This window comes from Nasonia vitripennis, chromosome 5 (assembly GCF_009193385.2).
Source record: "Nasonia vitripennis strain AsymCx chromosome 5, Nvit_psr_1.1, whole genome shotgun sequence".
Lineage (NCBI taxonomy): Eukaryota > Metazoa > Arthropoda > Insecta > Hymenoptera > Pteromalidae > Nasonia > Nasonia vitripennis.
In genome coordinates this window covers 3,059,205-3,077,356 of record NC_045761.1, presented here as the reverse complement: position 1 = coordinate 3,077,356, position 18,152 = coordinate 3,059,205, and the positions used below count along the sequence as shown (strand labels likewise).

General features: G+C 50.9%; 1 protein-coding gene across 2 annotated transcripts in view; it reads right to left on the bottom strand.

The window, feature by feature from the left end:
• LOC100123438 (E3 ubiquitin-protein ligase Rnf220) overlaps positions 1–18,152 on the bottom strand; it is a 61,274-nt gene that overhangs the window by 3,160 nt on the left and 39,962 nt on the right. For both annotated transcript variants that reach the window (XM_031931646.1, XM_031931647.1), the window contains one exon: positions 14–282. In XM_031931646.1, coding sequence (XP_031787506.1) covers positions 14–282 — 269 coding nt within the window. The remainder of the gene's footprint in view (positions 1–13; positions 283–18,152) is intronic.

Sequence of the window (18,152 nt, the reverse complement as noted above, 5' to 3'; positions counted from 1 at the left end):
CAAATAAACCTACTTGTCTGTTGGCCTTGATGCGCTTGTAGGTCTCCCATCTGCCGATCGGCGTGCCGTCTGCGGCCGACGGCGTGTGCAACAGCTGTCCGTGGCCGTGATCGGGTCCGGAAGGCGGCAGACCCGGTCGGGGCGGCCTCGGTCTCGACGACGCCGAGGACAGCTTGTAAAGACGGTCCAGCTCCTGGAGGAAGTGCTGCTCCAGCTCCTGGGGCCTCACCGTTACGCCGCATACCGGGCAGCAGGTCGGGTCGGCCGAGAACTTTTTCTTTCCTGCAAGCACAAGCAAGCGACGTTCCACGATTAGACTTTTGTTTTTCCCATAATTTTCCTCGCGAATCACACGAGAGCTGCGGCTGTGATTTACGCGTCTCGCGAAAGATTTCCCCGTGCCAGCGCAGTATTCGTAAATTGAAACATCAACTAGCAGCGGGTCACAATAACCTTGTCAATCCCCCGAGCCTGTACGGGAGTAAAAACTTTACCGCACTTTAGTGTCGCAGTTACTTTCATGCCCTCCGCTACACATTGTGAACCCATAAACAATTCCCGCGCGGCCCCGACTACAGGAACACACGTGTTGTATACCTGTAGGTATAGCTTCGTGATTTGTGCTCCCACGTTATATATTTACACACACACACAGTGGCATCTCTTGCGGGGTTTATTTTGAAAATAGAAAAAAGAAGAGGAACACAGAGAAGCGTATACGCATAAGTATAATCTCGAGAACAAGTCCGATCGTTTGTTTTCCCGTCGGCGGTGCATCGCGAGACACCGGAAATTCCCGTATTATCCGTCGCGCGAGCGTCTATTTTCACAAGCCATACGCCCGCGGCTCCCTCCTTTTTTTCCCTCGGAAAACGATGCTAGCGAGTGATCTCTCTCTCTCCGACTTTCAACACCGCTCGGTACTTTGAGGTTTTTTTTTATCCGAGGCTATTCGTCTTCCATTTTTTTCAGTACACACGGATACAAGTGTTTTGACGCGCTAAGTACGATTGTTGTTGGAGAGAGAGGATCTTTTTTCTCTTATACTACAGCGATGACAGGGGCCGAATAACAATCCGGCTTTTTTACGGCAGTCACGTGCAAGATGGCGTGTGCGATGATAAAGCAAACGCGTGTATACGCGAGCGCGTCGATATTCCGAAATTTAACGCATTGACAGAACCATGAAATAACTCTAAAGCTTTCGCTGTATACGCGCGCGACAGGATCTGGCAGCGCACTAAAGATATCAAAACTAAAATTGTTTTACATCGGCGCGCGATGAAATCAATGAAATGGAACGATGCAGTTTTGTTTTTAAAGTTCCCGGGCTTTTTATTTCGACCGCGAGAATTTTCAGTGTATTTTTTTTTGTTGTATCCCGCGAGCGAGCGAGCGATTCGGACTTTTTCGCGTTAAAAGAGCGCATATCGGGCGACAGGCCCGACATAGAGAGAGGCTACATTTCAACACCAGTTTTATACAGATCAATTTTACGCTTTACTTTATGGCTTTTTTCGCGCAAGAGCCCGAAAAGCGCGTGTACACTCTCTGCGTATAATCCCTTATTTCTTCGATTCTATAAATTCACACCGATTCGCCGGATGATTCTCGCCGCCTGTCTATACACTCTCTCCGCTCTGCGCTCTGCGTATGGCATCCGCAGAATTTGTTCATTACACGGAAAAAAATGGTTAGTAACAGTAACAAACCGCTTGGCAAAATACGCGCCAACTATTTTTTTGGTCAACCTTACCAAGTACTTGGTAAGTAGAATAAAATAATTGGTAAGTTACCTGCTTTTTTGGTAACATTTATCAAGTTATTGGTTAGGTTAACCAAAAAAATAGTTGGTGCGTATTTTGTCAAGCGGTTTGTTACCGTTACCAACAATTTTTTCCGTGTATACTCTTATTTTTTCGAGCAGAGGCATTTCCCGCGCTCGCTGCACTTTTGCAAACGTTAACAGCATTTTTACGATGATTACCGCTCTGCCCTTTTCAGTATAGCGAAATACCCGCGATGGGTTTGGAGGAAAAAAATGCTCCGAAAATCAATAGGCCGCGAAAGGGCATCAGTGTACAGCGGCAGCCGTTTCGAAAGTGCGCGTCCATCAGTCGAAATCAACAACAACAACAACAGTAACAGCGTCGTGAAGCGCGCGAGAGTGAAACATTTCTCACCATCGGCCTACAAAAAGAATATCCATTAAAAGGCGCGGAAGAAGGAGCTGCGTAGCAATAAAGTCCCTGCAGCGAACAATTGGCCGAGGGTTTAGCCTCGTAAAAACGTAAAAAGGCGCTGCGAGAGTTGAGATTCGTCGGGGCGCGCCGAGGCTCGTTTATTTGTCGAATGCCGAACGGCATTCCCGAGCCGTTTAACATATCCGCGTCTCCTTCCGCGCGGCACGCACGTACACACACACAGAGAGAGGAAGGATCTCGCCTCTTCTTCTTCTTCTTCTTTGTCCTCGGGAGGAGAGAGCAGAGAGCTTCTGTTATTCCGGACTATTCTTTCCCCTTTCAATTAAGTGCCCTCGCAAATTTATGTGAGCCCGCGCCGCCACTCGATATTCCCTCCCTCTACTGTCTTCTCTTCGACTCGCGCGCGAGGCAATTGCAGCCGGCTGGATGTAATAAGAGCACGGCTAAACGCGCGTGTGTATTATATTTTATATAAAAAGAGAAAAAGGAAATCTCATCTCGCGACGACGAGAGCCCTGTATATACTCCCTGATAATATGAGAATCAGAGTAGAGTCGTAGCCCTCGTTTATTCGCGCAATTAAAGAGGAAGGAAAGAAGAGGCGTTGATGCGCGAGAGAAGACGGAGCAGGTGGTTAAGCCGCGAGAGGTCCTTTATCTTTTTTTATCTTCCCCCTTCGCGCGAGCGCTCTACGGGGGCAGTTTCGCGGACTATCTGCGACCATAACGGCCCCTATCATTTACACAGAGAGAGACGCAAAAAACGGGCCATTCTTACGCCTTTTCTCACTCTCCGCGCCGAGATAGAGAGAGAGAGAGAGCCAGACGGGCGATAATACCCGTACACCTTGGCCGCTCTTCTTCTTCTTTTTAATTAAAAAAAAAACGGGAGAGAGAGAGAGAGAGAGAGAGAGAGGATATCTCGATAGTTAGAGAGCTACTCCGCGGGAGATATAACGCGTCGATAAGCCGTTATTGCCCGCCCCCACGTCGCGTGCTTTATTCTCTCGCGTGTAATGAGCTCTCCCTCTCGCGGCCCACGCGCTCGATAGCGCGTTAAAAACAATACGCGCCGTATAGCTCTCTTATCTCTCTCAGTCTCTTTCTCAGTCGCGGCTACTGCTAGTCGATTTCTTCATTATACGCGGCTCGATTAACCCGTCCCTCGAGTGTCTTGTAAACTTTCTTTATCGTCCCACAGGCAGCATCGCGGCACAATCGTCGCTCAATAAAAGCCGCGCGTACACGCGTTCCAATAAGACGAATCAATCCCGCTCGTCGGAGCATCCGCTGCAGTCGTTGTGTATACGTACACAAGGAGGAGGAGGAGGAGGAGAGCCAATGGCATCGACAGAGCATAATAGCTGCATTCGCAGATTGGTACCGGCATCTCCCGCTCGCTCGCTCGCCGGTTTACGGCTCGCCGCGATTTGGATTCCCGGAGCATCGGCCGACATCTGAATACCTCTTTGATTTAATAGAGAACATCAACGAGGGGGCAGGCCCGCCGGTTAGGGGGAGTGGATCGAGAACGCGCGCCGCCTGGAGTAGAATCGAGAATCGAGGGCGAACGCCTCCCTCCTCCTCCTCCACCACTCCTACTTTCTCCCTTTGTGATCCATCGAGCCTTAATTAATTTCACCCGTTATAACGATTACGTTTCGCGGCTACGCGCTCGCGCATTCCGCGTTATTGCTCGTAAAAGCTCATTCTCTCTCTCTCTCTCTCTCTCACTCTCGGCTTTTATATGAAAATGGAAAAGCGCGCGACGACGAAAACGAAAAACCTCTCGTGTGTCGGGCGATTTAAAGACGCGAGCTGTATATATAGCAATTAGCCCCCGAGAGCGATATTTATGACCCGGCGTGCGGCGGCGTTAATCCGAATGAAGCAATTAGCTCGGTTATTGACGAGCCCGGCATATTTCTCGAGATAAGACAGCCGCTCGATGCTATATTGTTGCTCTCGATAACGCGCGAGCGCGTGTAATTACACGCCTCGGAATCGCGGATCATCGAAGGAATAAGGTAGACCGAATTATTTCGCGTATTCCACGTACATACGTGTGCGCGGCGGAGAGAAGTGCCGCCGCGTGTATAGATAGAGCCACGGAGAGCGGGGAACTTTCGTATAATCCGGTTTTAATTAAATAACCAGCGGGAGCGAACTCCGACTACGCACGAACCGAACAACGGGGACGAGAGAGAAAATCCAAGCGAGAAAGAGTTGGAGTAGCTGCTGCGGTCGGGACACGCACCGACGGCTGTCGGACATTTAAGCGTCAGGCATTTAACCACAACTGTGCTCTTCCGATTGCCTGAGTTATGGCGCCCTCGACGTGACTACTGCGGAGGGTGCAGGACGACGACGGCTGTTGCTCTTCCGTCGAGAGGAAAAATCTCTCACCCCCGATCGAACTGCGCCGCGGGAAAAGCTATAAACGCCTCTGATCACAACAGCTCGTTTACGCGCGCGTCGAAGCTAAATACAACACAATGCGTAGCGGCCTGTAAATACGTCTCGCGATTTTCCTCGTTAAAAGCCCGTATATACACCGCGTCGTATTGCGGCCAGCTGTAATACGCAATCCGACGCGCTTGAAATATATACGCGAGGCCAGGTATACACACAGGACGGGGACGCGTATGCGCGCTCGCGTTATTAATGCTATACTTTATTAATGATCCCGGCCGACGAGTGTGTTTATAACGTTAAACATTTGCATTGCGCCAGCTGGGATTTATTCAAATTCTCATCCTGATAAATATAACCGAGCGCGAGAGAGGGAGTTGGAGAGAAAAGTAGAAGGAAAACATAGCGGTAGATATACATCCAATTTGGATACGCGTACATTCAGTGCACATAAGTGAGAGGCTGTGTTTGCTCGCGCGAGGCTTTGACCGCGCATAGCTTTACATTTTGAAATTTCGAATTTAATCATCGCTGTCCCAAAAATATACAAGTTTGCCTTTGATGCACAGAGAGAGAAAGAGAGAGAGAGAGAGATCATCCTGCGCTGAAAATAACTAATAAAATTATTATCGCGAAGATACACAGAAAAAAATGGTTGGTAACGGTAACGGTAATTTTTTTGGTTAACCTAACCAATAACTTGATAAATGTTACCAAAAAAGCAGGTAACTTACCAATTATTTTATTCTATTTACCAAGTACTTGGTAAGGTTAACCAAAAAAATAGTTGGCGCGTATTTTGCCAAGTGGTTTGTTACTGTTACTAACCATTTTTTTCCGTGAATATACCGCATAGTCGTGGGAAATGGACTACTCGACTTTTTCCCGGCGCGCGCCGCAAACCGAGTAATTTACGCGGTGGGATTACGCGGGGCTGAGCGCGACGAGCCTTTTATTAATAAGTTGAGCCCGAGAAAACAATTAGAGTTTTAGTGGAAAAAAGAACTTATGGCGTTTTAAAATTCCTCCCCTAATGCTCTCGCACACGTTGTCGCCGATGAATCGACGTTCTCCCTCTGTCTCGCGGTATAATAATTCGGAAAATTAGACGCGGAATCCTCGGCTCCTTTGAGACGCCGAGAGAGAGAGAGAGAGAGAGAGGGGGGGGGGAGGGAAAAGCCATGAAAACAAGATGCTCTCGAGCCGGTTAAGTCAGCCCGGCATAAGTTTGGCAGTTAAGGATGTAAGGACGCGGCCGGGGTAGACGAAGCCTAAGTAAGGACTATGCGCTCCTTTCATGCATACCGTAGCAGGGGATCTATTTCTCTATTTAATTTCCCATCTCGTTCGCTCGCGAGCTCTCGGCGTTTGTTCATCTAGTCAGCTCTCTCTCTCTCTCCACTCGATATCGCCGCGACGATTTACGGCATACGTGCGCGCTTTTTTCGCCGAGACGAGCCGCGAGAGAGGGATCCGCCTAATTCGCCTTTACAACCGAGAGGTAAGCGAGAGAGTCTAGTTTGCGTATGCGAGGGGAGGAGCGCGCGGCTCGTCGTAAAAAGTCTCGAGGCCGTGTCTCACCTGCGACCTAATAAGAAAAACGAAGGAGCGCGGGATATCGCGCGGAAAAATGCCTCGTTATTACGAGAGAGAGAGAGAGAGAGAGAGAGAGAGAGAGAGAGAGAGAGAGAGAGAGAGAGAGAGAGAGAGCGAGTGGAGTACAGCATATATTAAGGCTAATAACGCACGGCTTTGATCGCCGCAGTCGGCGCTGCGGCATTCCGAGGCCGGCAGCCCGCAAGAGTCACTATACGTGTACGACCCTGCGCTGCTAATATCAAAGAGTCGCGCAATCTCTCTCTCTCTCTCTCTCTCTCTCTCTCTCTCTCTCTCTCTCTCTCTCTCTCGCAGCCAAAAAGAGACTCATGGTAATCTCTTTCCTTTGGCCGATGTGCAGTATCACGCGTCAGCGCGTTTCCGCCTTCCTCATATAGACATTCCGATGCCGCCGCCGTCGCTCTTCTTTATCTTCTCGGGCTCTCGCTCTCCGGCCCCGAAAAAGAGCTCAGCCGAGGAAATCCTAGAGCGAGAGAGGCGGCCTTAAATCACGGCTCTTTGTAATTAAGTGAATGAATGGCCTGTATCAGCGAGTTAATATTTGCGACATGACGTATGACGCCGCCGGAGACAAATCCCTTATATATCATCGCGCGCTCCCTACGAGCCCTCTTTCTCTCTCGCAGGTCGCTGATGAGCGCTGCAGCAGCTTCTTCTCCTCCTCGCCCTCCTCCCCCTCTCACTCTCTCTCTCTCTCTCCACGACTCTCCTCTTCGGGAGAAGCTGCAGAAGCACTCGTGTACAGCAGCAGCAGCAGCAGCGTGCCAATATTCATAAACACGTCGAGGGCTCGGCAATATCTTACTCGCCGGCGCTATAAAGACGCCTTCGCCCGCGCGAGGATGTCGATGAGTTTTTTTCCGCAAAAATTTCGCAGCGGCAGCGCTAGCATCGATATGGCCGCGCATAAACATTTGCCGCAGCTCTCCCCCCCCCCCTCTCTCTTCCCCGTGTTTCAGGCCTGAAACAAGGTTGCAGGCGGCGGGAGAGAGAGAAGAGAGTCTGCTGCTGCTGCAGCGGATAAGAAAGATAAATACGCAGGCAGTTTTCGCGCGCGCGCGCGCGCGCGAGGCCTTTTTCAGATATACACCTATACTCGACTCGAGCTCGGCACAGCAGCAGCGGGGGCTACTTTATGAAGTGGACGCCGCTGCTCGCCTTCTCTCTGTGTGTTGGTGTGTACCTTATTACATTATCATTTTTTTCTCCCTCGTCATTTTAGCGCTGGCCGTATGTATACACGCTCTCCGTTCGTTATTCCGTGCTTTATTTAGTTTCGCGTGTGCAGCAGCAGCGAGCGAGACAGAGAGAGAGAGAGAGAGAGAGAGAGAGAGAGAGAGAGAGAGAGAGAGAGAGAGAGAGAGAGAGAGAGAGAGAGAGAGAGAGAGAGAGAGAGAGAGAGAGAGAGAGAGAGAGAGAGAGAGAGAGAGAGAGCGGGATAATTGGACTTGGACGGCTGCAGCTGGAAAGGAGCGAGCTGCAATAAGGAGAAAGTCACGGCGGCTTTATCTCGCTAACAAATACGCGCGGCTACCGCGTATTTGCCCTCTCCCGATAATAAATACGCGCGGATAAATAATAGCACGCTGAAACGCGCGTACACGCCTCGGAATTTTTGCAAAACGATTAATACACGAGCTGTATGTGTGTAAGAATTTCCAGAAGCGCGGGCGTCCGTGAAAAGTTGCGGCGAAACGTACATGAAAAAGCTGCCGCGCACAAAGGCGCGCGAAGAGACTGCGGCCGAACAATTACGGAATAATAATGAAAGGGCCAACGGCAGCCGACGGAATGAAACAAAACGAAAGCTCGCGGTAACAACCACACACAGACACACAAAGAGAGAGTTACTCCCACCGCAGCAGCACAGACTCGAAGCAATTAGCTCGCGGGAGAATGACGATGACTACGATCGGAAGGGATGATTGTACGTGTGCGTCGGCACGCGTTATGCACGCCTATCTGCGCGACAGCGTCTCTGTACACGGGTGTCTGTGCGTGTGTGTGTGTGTGTGTATGCGCAGAGAGTTCTTTGATACCGCTGAAGCGTGAGGACGTTTTGGCAGGCCGGCGTCCGGTTATGATTGTGATATTACACTGCGCGCGGAATGCAGCGGCCCGCAAGCCGCCGAGGAGCTAATTAAACGGCCCGTACAGCCCTTCTCTTTCTCTCTCTCTCCAATGCGAGGATGTATTAATTAAACGCTGCTTTCGGCTGAAGAACGCGCGTGGGCGTCTTTCGATAATTGCCGGATAAGAATCGTCGTCGCGCATGTATAATTAACCGGAGATAAGCGCTTATCGCCGCTATTAAATCGCAATCAGCGCGCTCGCGTACAAGCCGAGTATATCGATATAAAATTATTCCGCGCTGACGAAATATCTCACAATAAAGCTCGAGGATAGACGCGCGTCATAGCCGTGCTTTACATCTCCATCGCATGGCCGTGTCTGCGTGTGCGGATATAGCACGCAGCGGCGGTATATATATATACACGCGTACACGCGAGATAGCGCGCGACACGAGGAGTCAAGCGGCGATCGGCGCGTTGTCGCACCGCAGGGGGAGCCCAGCAGCAGCCGTGGCTCTTACACGTACCCTCGGTTTCTGCATCTTTTAAGGAGAGTCTCGTGTGTATATGTACGCAACTCGCGCCTACTGGCGCGCTTATATAGATGTCAGATTTTCAGAGTTATAAACGGTTATACTGCCCCGGCCGTAAAGTCGGCCTCTTTGACCATAGGTGTATCTCGCGCTCTCCCTCGTAAATACCGCGAGTGAGAGAGAGAGGGCAGCGGAGAGATCGGCTTTTTTATATAAATTAGCTGCCGCGAGCGCGCGCAGCTTCACACGGCTAGCGCAGCGTACAATAAAAACGCCCGACTCTTTGTCCGCAGTCTTACATACCTATATTGCTAGGACGACGTCACCCGCGAGAGCGCTTTAATTGCGGCGAATACATAAAGAGCGACTCGACATCCGTTCACTTGCAGCGCACTGCACCGATATGATAGTATATAGAGGAGTATACCTTCGAAGACGGGGCCGACGTCGGCTGGAGCGTTGAGTTTGCCGAAGGCCGCGAGGCTCCAGAAGAGCGCGGCGTTGAGCGGCGCGACGCTCGGGTGGTGCGGATGGTACATCGACATCCCGTTCAACTGTTTATACGTCTGTACTCGTGTGTCACGCGCGCACTGGGCACTGGGAAAAATGAGAGAGAGAGAGAGAGAGAGAGAGAGCTAAGCGCTACGACACGACCCTGTCGCGAGCCATTCGAATTCGTAACTGAGCCCGGGGAAGAGAAACCCCGCTGCAGTCGCTCCCCGACTCACTCACTCTGTGTATCTGTGTGTGTGACTGTGTGTCGCGACACTTTGAGAGGGGGAGAGAAAGAGAGAGAGAGAGTGGGACACCCGTATGTATACACATCGGTCGGCATCGCACCCTTCTTTGGCTAACGCCGCCTGATTCATCCCCTGATCTCTGCTCTCTCTCTTGCCTATGTGTGCGTACGTGTGTGAGTGTGACTCCGGAAGAGGAGAGGAGGGACGCGAAGTGCGAAGACGTGCGAGAGAGTTCGACAGGTCGAAAAGTCGAGCCCGTATATTATATACAACGCACAGCAGCAGCAGCAACAACAACGGTATAATCGTTGTAGTACACGCAGGTATTTACCGCGCGACGCATTCCCGCTCAATTTCCAAAGCCGATAACGGATAGATCGAGTGTCGACTGAAAGGCTGTCCGCGCGCGAGGCTCATCGATCATCCGCCGCCGTGTAAAAATCTCGGCTTCCATTTGTTGCTGCCCGAGCATGAAATACTCTATGTACTTTTGTCCCCGCGAGCGTATATTAGCTCCCGCGGCGCGTGATACGTGTACGGATCGCGAAAATAGACATCGACGAGCGCCTAATGATGACGTCTCCGATGCAAAACAAAGACGGAGAAGGAGAGCGGCATTGTGCGTATAGGTATAATACACAGACAGAGAGAGAGAGAGAGAGAGAGAGAGAGAGAGAGAGAGAGAGAGAGAGAGAGAGAGAGAGAGAGAGAGAGAGCCTAACGTCCGGGATAATTGTCCGAACAGCACGAGGGTTAGCTGCAGTGCAGTTCAGAGAGTCAAGAGAGACGGAGCTGACTCCTGACGTCGCCACAAAGAGCCAGTCCTGCAGATTAGTGAACTCGCACTGAATGACACACGCACACCACTGCTGCTCCCGTGTGTATCCTTATATAGCCGACAAGGGCGCACAATGTGCCGCCGCTCGGCCATACATATGCATATATAGAGAGAGAGAGAGAGAGAGTGCCGGGCCGTGACGCGTGAATGAAGAAAAAAGAGCAAGCGAGCGAGCAGCGGTGACAATATAATAATATCACCGATAATTTCGTATATTAGGGGCAATTCGGCCGACACCTTTTGTCGTCTACTGTATATAGTGCCCCCCTTCTCGCTGCGTATATCTATACGTATGGATGCGCACGGCTCTCTCTCTCTCTCTCTCTCTCTCTCTTTCTCTGTGCCTAATCGCGCTAATACAGATGTCAGCTCTCGGCGACACTTCGCTCGGCAGCTCGTGTGTATACAGCTGCTATGCAGCGAGTGAGAGAGCAACCCCTATGCGAATATATAACTTGTTTCTCCGTCTTTTTTGGCTCTCGCTCGCTCGCTCCTAATTGACGAGCGAGCTGGAGCGTGAACGAGCTTCATCGGGCCCCGCAGCCGACGGGACAGTCGTATCGTCGAGTTTATCGGATGGTTGTTAATAACGGCCTAATGTCCGTATGCGTTATTGCATGGGCTGCGCACTTAATCGAAAAGCGCGTTATACGCTCGCGTCTTCATTTGCCGGAGAGATCTCCTCGGCAGATTGCCGAGCTCGTACGTTTCGCGCGCTGGGCGCAACAAAGAGGAAAGAAGCTCTTATTTATATGCAGAGCGCATTGCAAAACGCCGGCCAGTACACTTCCGCGGTATCTCTCTCTTTCTCTCTCTCTCAGGGATGTGTATAACGCGCGTGCGATGATGTATGCGAGCTTATGGTGCGCGAGAGAGCGGCAACAATGATATCGGGGGTTTTGTCCGAGGGCAGCCGAGGAATTCACACTCGGCTGGCTGGGCCAGAGTCACGCGAGATTTTGCTTATGCGCGTTTACACGCCCGCGTTGATGCTGTATATTATGCGCGAGGGTGAGAGAGACGTGCAGCCGCTGTTACGTCGGGCGTTAAAGTGTCTGAACGCTGTAGCTTCTTTGTTCGGAGAGATCTCGAGCGATGTATTCCGAGTCGGACGAGCTGCAACGTTTGATATTAACAATTTCCCACAGGCATTCCGAGGCACATGCGCGAGTCATACAGGGCTGGATTAATCATTCGGAAATCAACATCCTCATGCTCGTAGTCCTCCATCGACGCTCTCATTAGGCCGACGGAAAGTCGTATTTTGTGTGCAGCTTGTGTGTGTAAAGATCAGAGAGTGAAAAAGAGAAGCTAAAAGCCAATGCTCACTCGAGCGATTAATCACGAGCGGAAAATCGGGCACGAAACGAGTTCTCGTTATACACACTGCCATGGCGGAGTGTGAAGAGAGAGAAGGATCCGATTCGGAGATTTGATTTACGTTCCTCGGACGATTTGTCGAGGCGCACAATGGGTCGCTTGCGACTTTTCAGGTGAGGAAGCTGCCGCGCGAGTGTGCGCGCGTGTGTGTGTGTATGTATGTGTGTGTATACCTGCGGATGTATAATACACACGCACACACCAGTAGGGCCGGGCCTTTCTCAAAGAAACTGCTGCTGCTGCAGAAGTCGCTCCCCACTGCCCCTTTTGAAGCGCGCGCGCGCGCGCGAGCGGCGGAGAAAGAGCCGGATTATACAGTCAAAAGTCATAGTTCGAATTTGTCGGTCCATTGACTCGCATCTCTCTCTCTCTCTCTCTCTCTCTCTCTCTCTCTCTCTCTCTCTCTCTCTCTCTCTCTTTCTCTGCCGGCGAGTCGCTTTAAAAAGGCTTCCGGTTTTCGGAGAACACCTGCCTGTCACGCAGGGACGACTCTCTTTATGCGCGCGACTAACGCTCCTCTCTCCCTCTCTCTCGTCATGCCATTTAGAGAGTCGGCTATGTGTGTGTGTATAGGCGCTGCACAGACACACGGAGAGTTTACGTTTAGCGCGCTAATCACATTCGAATTGACCGACAGCTCGGACGCGTTTCCTCTCACTCGCTCGCTCTTGCGATTAATTCGGCAATTTCAACAATGCTAACTATAAATGACAATTTGTCCCGCAGCGCGTGTCTATGCGGATATCGGCAAAAGTGGCTATCCCGTTGCAGCTCTCGCGCTATTTTCGGATTTACCGCTTCGCCGCCTATGTGTAATCCTATACACATGAGAATCTTTGAGCGGCGAGTTATTTCTTCGCTCGTCCGCAGCGAGCTTTTAAAACTCTCACCCCACACCGAACATTCAGCAGCACTATACTGTCCGTACAAATGCGCTCGGGCGCGCATCATCACCCCCGCTTCGATACTCGTTAAAGTGCCTTTAGTCCGGCTCTTAGGCCGTCTATAGCCTTAATAGTCTCGCTTAGCGTGAAGGGAGCGCAAAGCCAGTCCACTAGCGCATTTTTAGTTTCTCCGGATCAACGTACAAGTATACACGTCGAGCTGAATAAATATGCCAAAGGGCTGCTACTATAGCGGATAATAATAATAATAATAAAGGCCTACTCCGCTTAAGATATTAGTTAGCGCGCGAGAGGCGATCTGTCGCACCCTTCTATCTCTGCTTATTTCCTCGTTTCTCTCTCAGTTAGAGGCCGTCTTCTTTTTGCCCGTCTTATCGGCGCTCTCCCCTTTGATGGGCCGTTTCGACGAGCTGCCGAGGGTATAACAAGCCGGGTAAACTCGGGGCTAATTGTTTGATAGCGATGCTCGATGTCGTCGGAGGGAGGAGAGACGTTACTCGATTACGCGAAGAAGAAGAGGAGGAAGAGGGGAGAGACAATCGAAGAAGGGTATACGGTATAATTCATCGGCGGTGGGGAATTCGATTCGGCACGTTCTTCGATTCGGAAGCGATTATCGCGGGAATATCCACGAGCTTGGGAAAATCAGCCGCGAGAGAGTTTTTAATAGAAGTCGTTGCGCCGAGTTTACAACCGCCTGTCTATTACCGATGTAAAATATCCAGCCCCGACGAGAGAGTTTCTCCGAGTACCGATACTCTCTTTTGCTTTATGAGACGGCCGGTGCAAACCAGTTTTCCTCTTTCTCGATTTTGTCAATCGACCGCTGCGCGGCTTATCACCGGCGCACTTACTTTGTTACACACACACACGCACACGCGTGGAAATCCACTTGTATAATTCCGATCTTTACGGCCGAAGCTTCAATAGGCGCGCGAGAGTTGCTTTTTCATCTCGCGAAAACTACGCGCGGATGCCACGGATTCCAGCGCGCCGCGACTTTATATATAATGCAATCGCGGCGAGCGAATAAAATAATATTCCGTTTCTTTAATTAAATTTTACGCCGATTACTCGCTGCTGCTGCCGCGGCGGGGTATAGTCCGTTCCTCAATTAGTACAGAGCTCGATATATCCGCGCGCTTGGCGAAAATACATATCCGTGTGCAATAATTCGAGACGAGCTCCGCAGCAGCCGCGGGAGAGATTACAAGCGGAGCATAATGTGGTAGCGCCGCGCTGAGTCGACTCGTTACCTACGTCGATTTCTTGTATCTCGGCGAGCGATCTATACCGCCGCTGAGCGAAATTAGCAGAGCTTAAGTAGCGCAGAGAGCGTATTTTAATATCGGCCGTATAAAGCTACTCACTCTACTCGTCGCGGCGGGGATTTTTATTGTTCGCTAAAACTACCGGTAAATCAGGAGTTTGAAGACCGACTAATGACCGCCGGCGTCTTCTTCTTCTTCTTCTTATGCTTCTCCTCGCGTGGCAATGCACGTTTTATCGACGCACCCCTCCTTTTTCAGATCGCTGCATGCGCAGATATAGGCGAGTTTTATTCCCCGAGCGTCAAAACAAACCGATCGCTCAATTTTTCAGCGTCGATACACACGAGCCCTTTTATTGCGCCTGCCTCTTTCTCTCGCCCCGAAAAGGAGTCTTCCCGCGTACGCGCGCATATCCATACACTCTTTATTCCCCTCGCTCCCGTCGCGCGATTTCGTCTAAATTCGCGAATAAAAGTTTACACCGCATCCTGCAGGAGTCGAGGGGGGGACGGATCATAAAATCGGGATTCAATATCGCGCAGTAGGCGTCATGCATGACGCGCGCATGTCAAGGGGTGCAGAGCAGCCACCGCTGCTGCAGGAGAGAATATGTATAGTGCGTGCATGAACGAGAGAGAGAGAGAGAGGAGAGCAGACGGAGGAGAGAGAGAGAGAGAGAGAGAGAGAGCAGGCGGCGACGACGGTATAGGTAGTTTGACACGCTCGTAAAAGACGGGCATTTTAATACAATTTACAAGAAAGTATAAAGCGGCAGCTCTCGAGACTCTCCGAATCGGGACGTTTTTCACTTTGAGCGCGCACGGGGCCGCCGCCGCCGGACTGCGCTAATAAAACCGAAGTTTAAGAGCTTTCAGAAAGTCTCGACGCGCGAGCGAGCCCTCTGTGATATCTATAAAGACGAGCGACGATAATAAAATGATAAAGGAAGCCGAGCCGAAAATTAGAATTGCTCCCGCTAAAGACTTTACGATGATAATCTTTTAGAGGCCGGCGACAAGAGGGGGGGGGGGGGAAACGCGTCGATACTCTCCTCGGCTTGTGTTTTATTAAAAAGAAGACGATCCCGAGGCAATTTCCTGCTATACTTTCGCTTTCTCTCTCTCTAAACGCGCTGCCCCCGAAATTTTCACCGCGGCGGTCGGCGGCGTAGTTATCGACAGCTGATTGAAGCCCGGAAGGGGGGCTATGTAGTGCGGGAGTAGCGCGCGATCGACCGTTTGAATTTAATTAATTATCGCGGATAATTGAACTTTCAGGTCGCGTGCGGCGGTCGGCCGATTAACAACCTGTGGGGGTAATTCGACACGATAATGCTGCGGTGTGTTTCTCAGAGGACGACTAGCATAATAGCCTCTCTCTCTCTCGCTCTGTGTACGCGCCGCGCAATTTTACGCGCCTGAGCTTTAATCCGTCCAAGTGCGCATTCCCTCCGCGCGTTTTACGGCCTCTCTCGGCAGGCATATAGCGCCTATGCTAATAATACTCGAATGAGCGAATATCGAGCGAATAGTATACGTATACCGGTTTCTCCTCTCCGTTACATCATATCAGGTGACTTTTTTCCGCGGACCACACGTAAGTGCGCGCTCGCGCGGAAATTTACTCGAGGGAAGGATTTTTCTCAAGTTCGTTAAGTTCTCGGCGCGGCTCGCCGACGGTTATACTGAATTGTAAATTCAATTACCCCGTCGGCAGCGGCGAGCTGACGAGTTTTCGAGGATTGCTTATACGCGCTATTATTTCCCTCGATAGAGGAGAGGCCGGATTCTCGATCGGCGTTTATGCCCCTGTAATGCGCTTATTTATGCGCGACGCTTCGGCAGAGAAACGAACAAGAGGTGTGTGCGCGCAAGCGCTATACTTGTTTACAACTCGCCGATCACTATTACCGCTGAATATTCTTCGACGGCGTTGATCTCGCAAAAATCGGTTCGCGTTTTGCAAAGGAATCGGTAAAGGACTCGAATTTCGCGTTATATATTCTCCTGATAATATCGTTCAAACAAAAGATCAGTCATATCGAATGCTTATTATTTCGAGGAATACGAGTATTTGTTGGTTAATCATTTCATCAATCTGAAAACGTGTTTGTTCGCTGAAACGTTTTGCGATATCGGCGAGGTAATTTGTGAAAAATGTACACTCCCGCGTGAGCGAGCGTACGCGGCGCGTTGTGTTTTAATGCATTTTAATTTTTAGGAAGCCGCGCGATCAGTTAATTAAATTGCAATTCGAGAAAATCATTTCGTCGAAGGAATCATTATTATACGCGGTGGGTTCGGTGCGCTTTAATTCGTTATTTAACGAATTCTGTAATGATCGTTCGGTGAAAAAAAAAAAAAATAAATAAACGCAATACGTTGTAATTCAAGAAAGGCCGAAACGCAGCGGCGGTCAAAACGCGACTTTCTCGCGTGCGGCGGCAATTAACCGGCTCATCGATCGCCGCACTCGCGCGCGTCAATGTATACCGCACGCACTATATACACACACGCGAATTAACACATACTATTCGTCCCTCTCGTAAGCGTCGGCTGCAATGTCGCAGAAACAGAAACACGCACGGCTGCAATCACGGAATAATGCGGCCGTCCCGAAATGTGCGGCTGCGGTCGTCGACCACCCGAGCACTTCCGACGGCCTCTCTCTCCCTCTCGCACAATTATCGCCGCGAATTAATTTGCGCGCGCCGGCGAAAATCGAACGCCTCGCGACTTAGAGAAAGAAGTCTACCTCCGGAGATAAAAAGAAGAGGCCGCGATACATAAATCGAGTAGCGGACACGACAAAACCGAAGCCGAGCAATTAATAATTCGAAGGGCACGAGTGTGCGTTGCCGCGCGCCGACAATTTGTCGGCGCGGAATTCCGCGCGGGGCAACTTTTTGAGAGGGCCGTATATACACGTCCGACTGACTGACTGACTTGTGCCTCGTCGTCGCGTATTTCACTTCTTGCGCTGATCAGCGCCTCCGATCGGTTATATTCTCCGTTTTTCCTCCTCGCGCGTGTACGTCGGCCGCCGCCGTTTTATAAGCGACTTGAGAGCTGCTTGACCATGAATGGGAAGAGAGAGTGGAGTGCGCAGCAGTTTATCGCGTTATTGTGTCCTATGCTAATTCGCGAGCGGCTGCTGCTCCCGATTGGAATTTCACTCGGCTTTTATTGCGGGACGAGTTTTTTCGTTGCTCTTCGAAATTACCGACAATGCGCGCGCGCGTAAATATTTGCGATTTTCTCTCTCTCTCTCTCTCCCTCTCTCTCTCATCCCCTATCAGCAGCCTTCGTGTGTATACCCACCCCCGCAGCTATCCATTCTATTCGCCTCGTATGAATCGCGACTCACCGAACAGACACAGGCAGCAGCGGTAGCACAGAGGGAATCTCGCTTGCAGTATAGCATAACCGAGCGGCGGTGTATCCAGCCGCGTAAAGGTCGCCGAGTCGCACCGGAAGCGATAATGGTGTCGCTAACGTTAATTGCATTGCTCTCGCAGCCGAGTCCGCCTTTATGCGTAAACGCAGCCCTCGCTTTTGATCATCCCCGCGGGCGTGTGTGTGTGTGTGTGTGTGTGTGTGAGGGAGACGGTCCGTGTAACGATTAGGCAACGCCGTGCTCTTTTAACGGCTGATTTTTGCGGACCGTGGAAAGTCGCGGCGGCGGCCGCTCGCAATCAATGAATATCCCGTAATAAGGACGTGACGCGCGAGAGCTCGCGATGACTATCTCGCGCGCATGCCCGGCTGTGCTTTGATTTATCGACGATGTAACGTTGTCGCGCGTACGCAAACACTGAGCGCGAGAGAGATTTTCGCTGATTAACGCTCACACATATGCAGGGGCACCTTAACTCGCGAGTTATTTCCTTATTAATTCCCTTCACGGCTGACAAACGCCGAGCTCTCTCTCCCTCTCTCTCGCGGCTTCTGCGAATACGTCGGCGCTGAACTTTACGGCGGAAATATTCAAATTCGGCGCGCTCTCTCGAGTAAACTCCGCTTCTTTATGGCTGGCTCGGCTGTTTTTTCTCGTTCGATAAATTTGCAGCGACGCGCGCACGGAACTCTAAATTCAGCGTATACGCGGCTCGTTGCATAGCCCGAGTAAATCAGCTGCTTTTCTATTGAATTCGCCTATACCGCGGCGAGCGTACTACAACT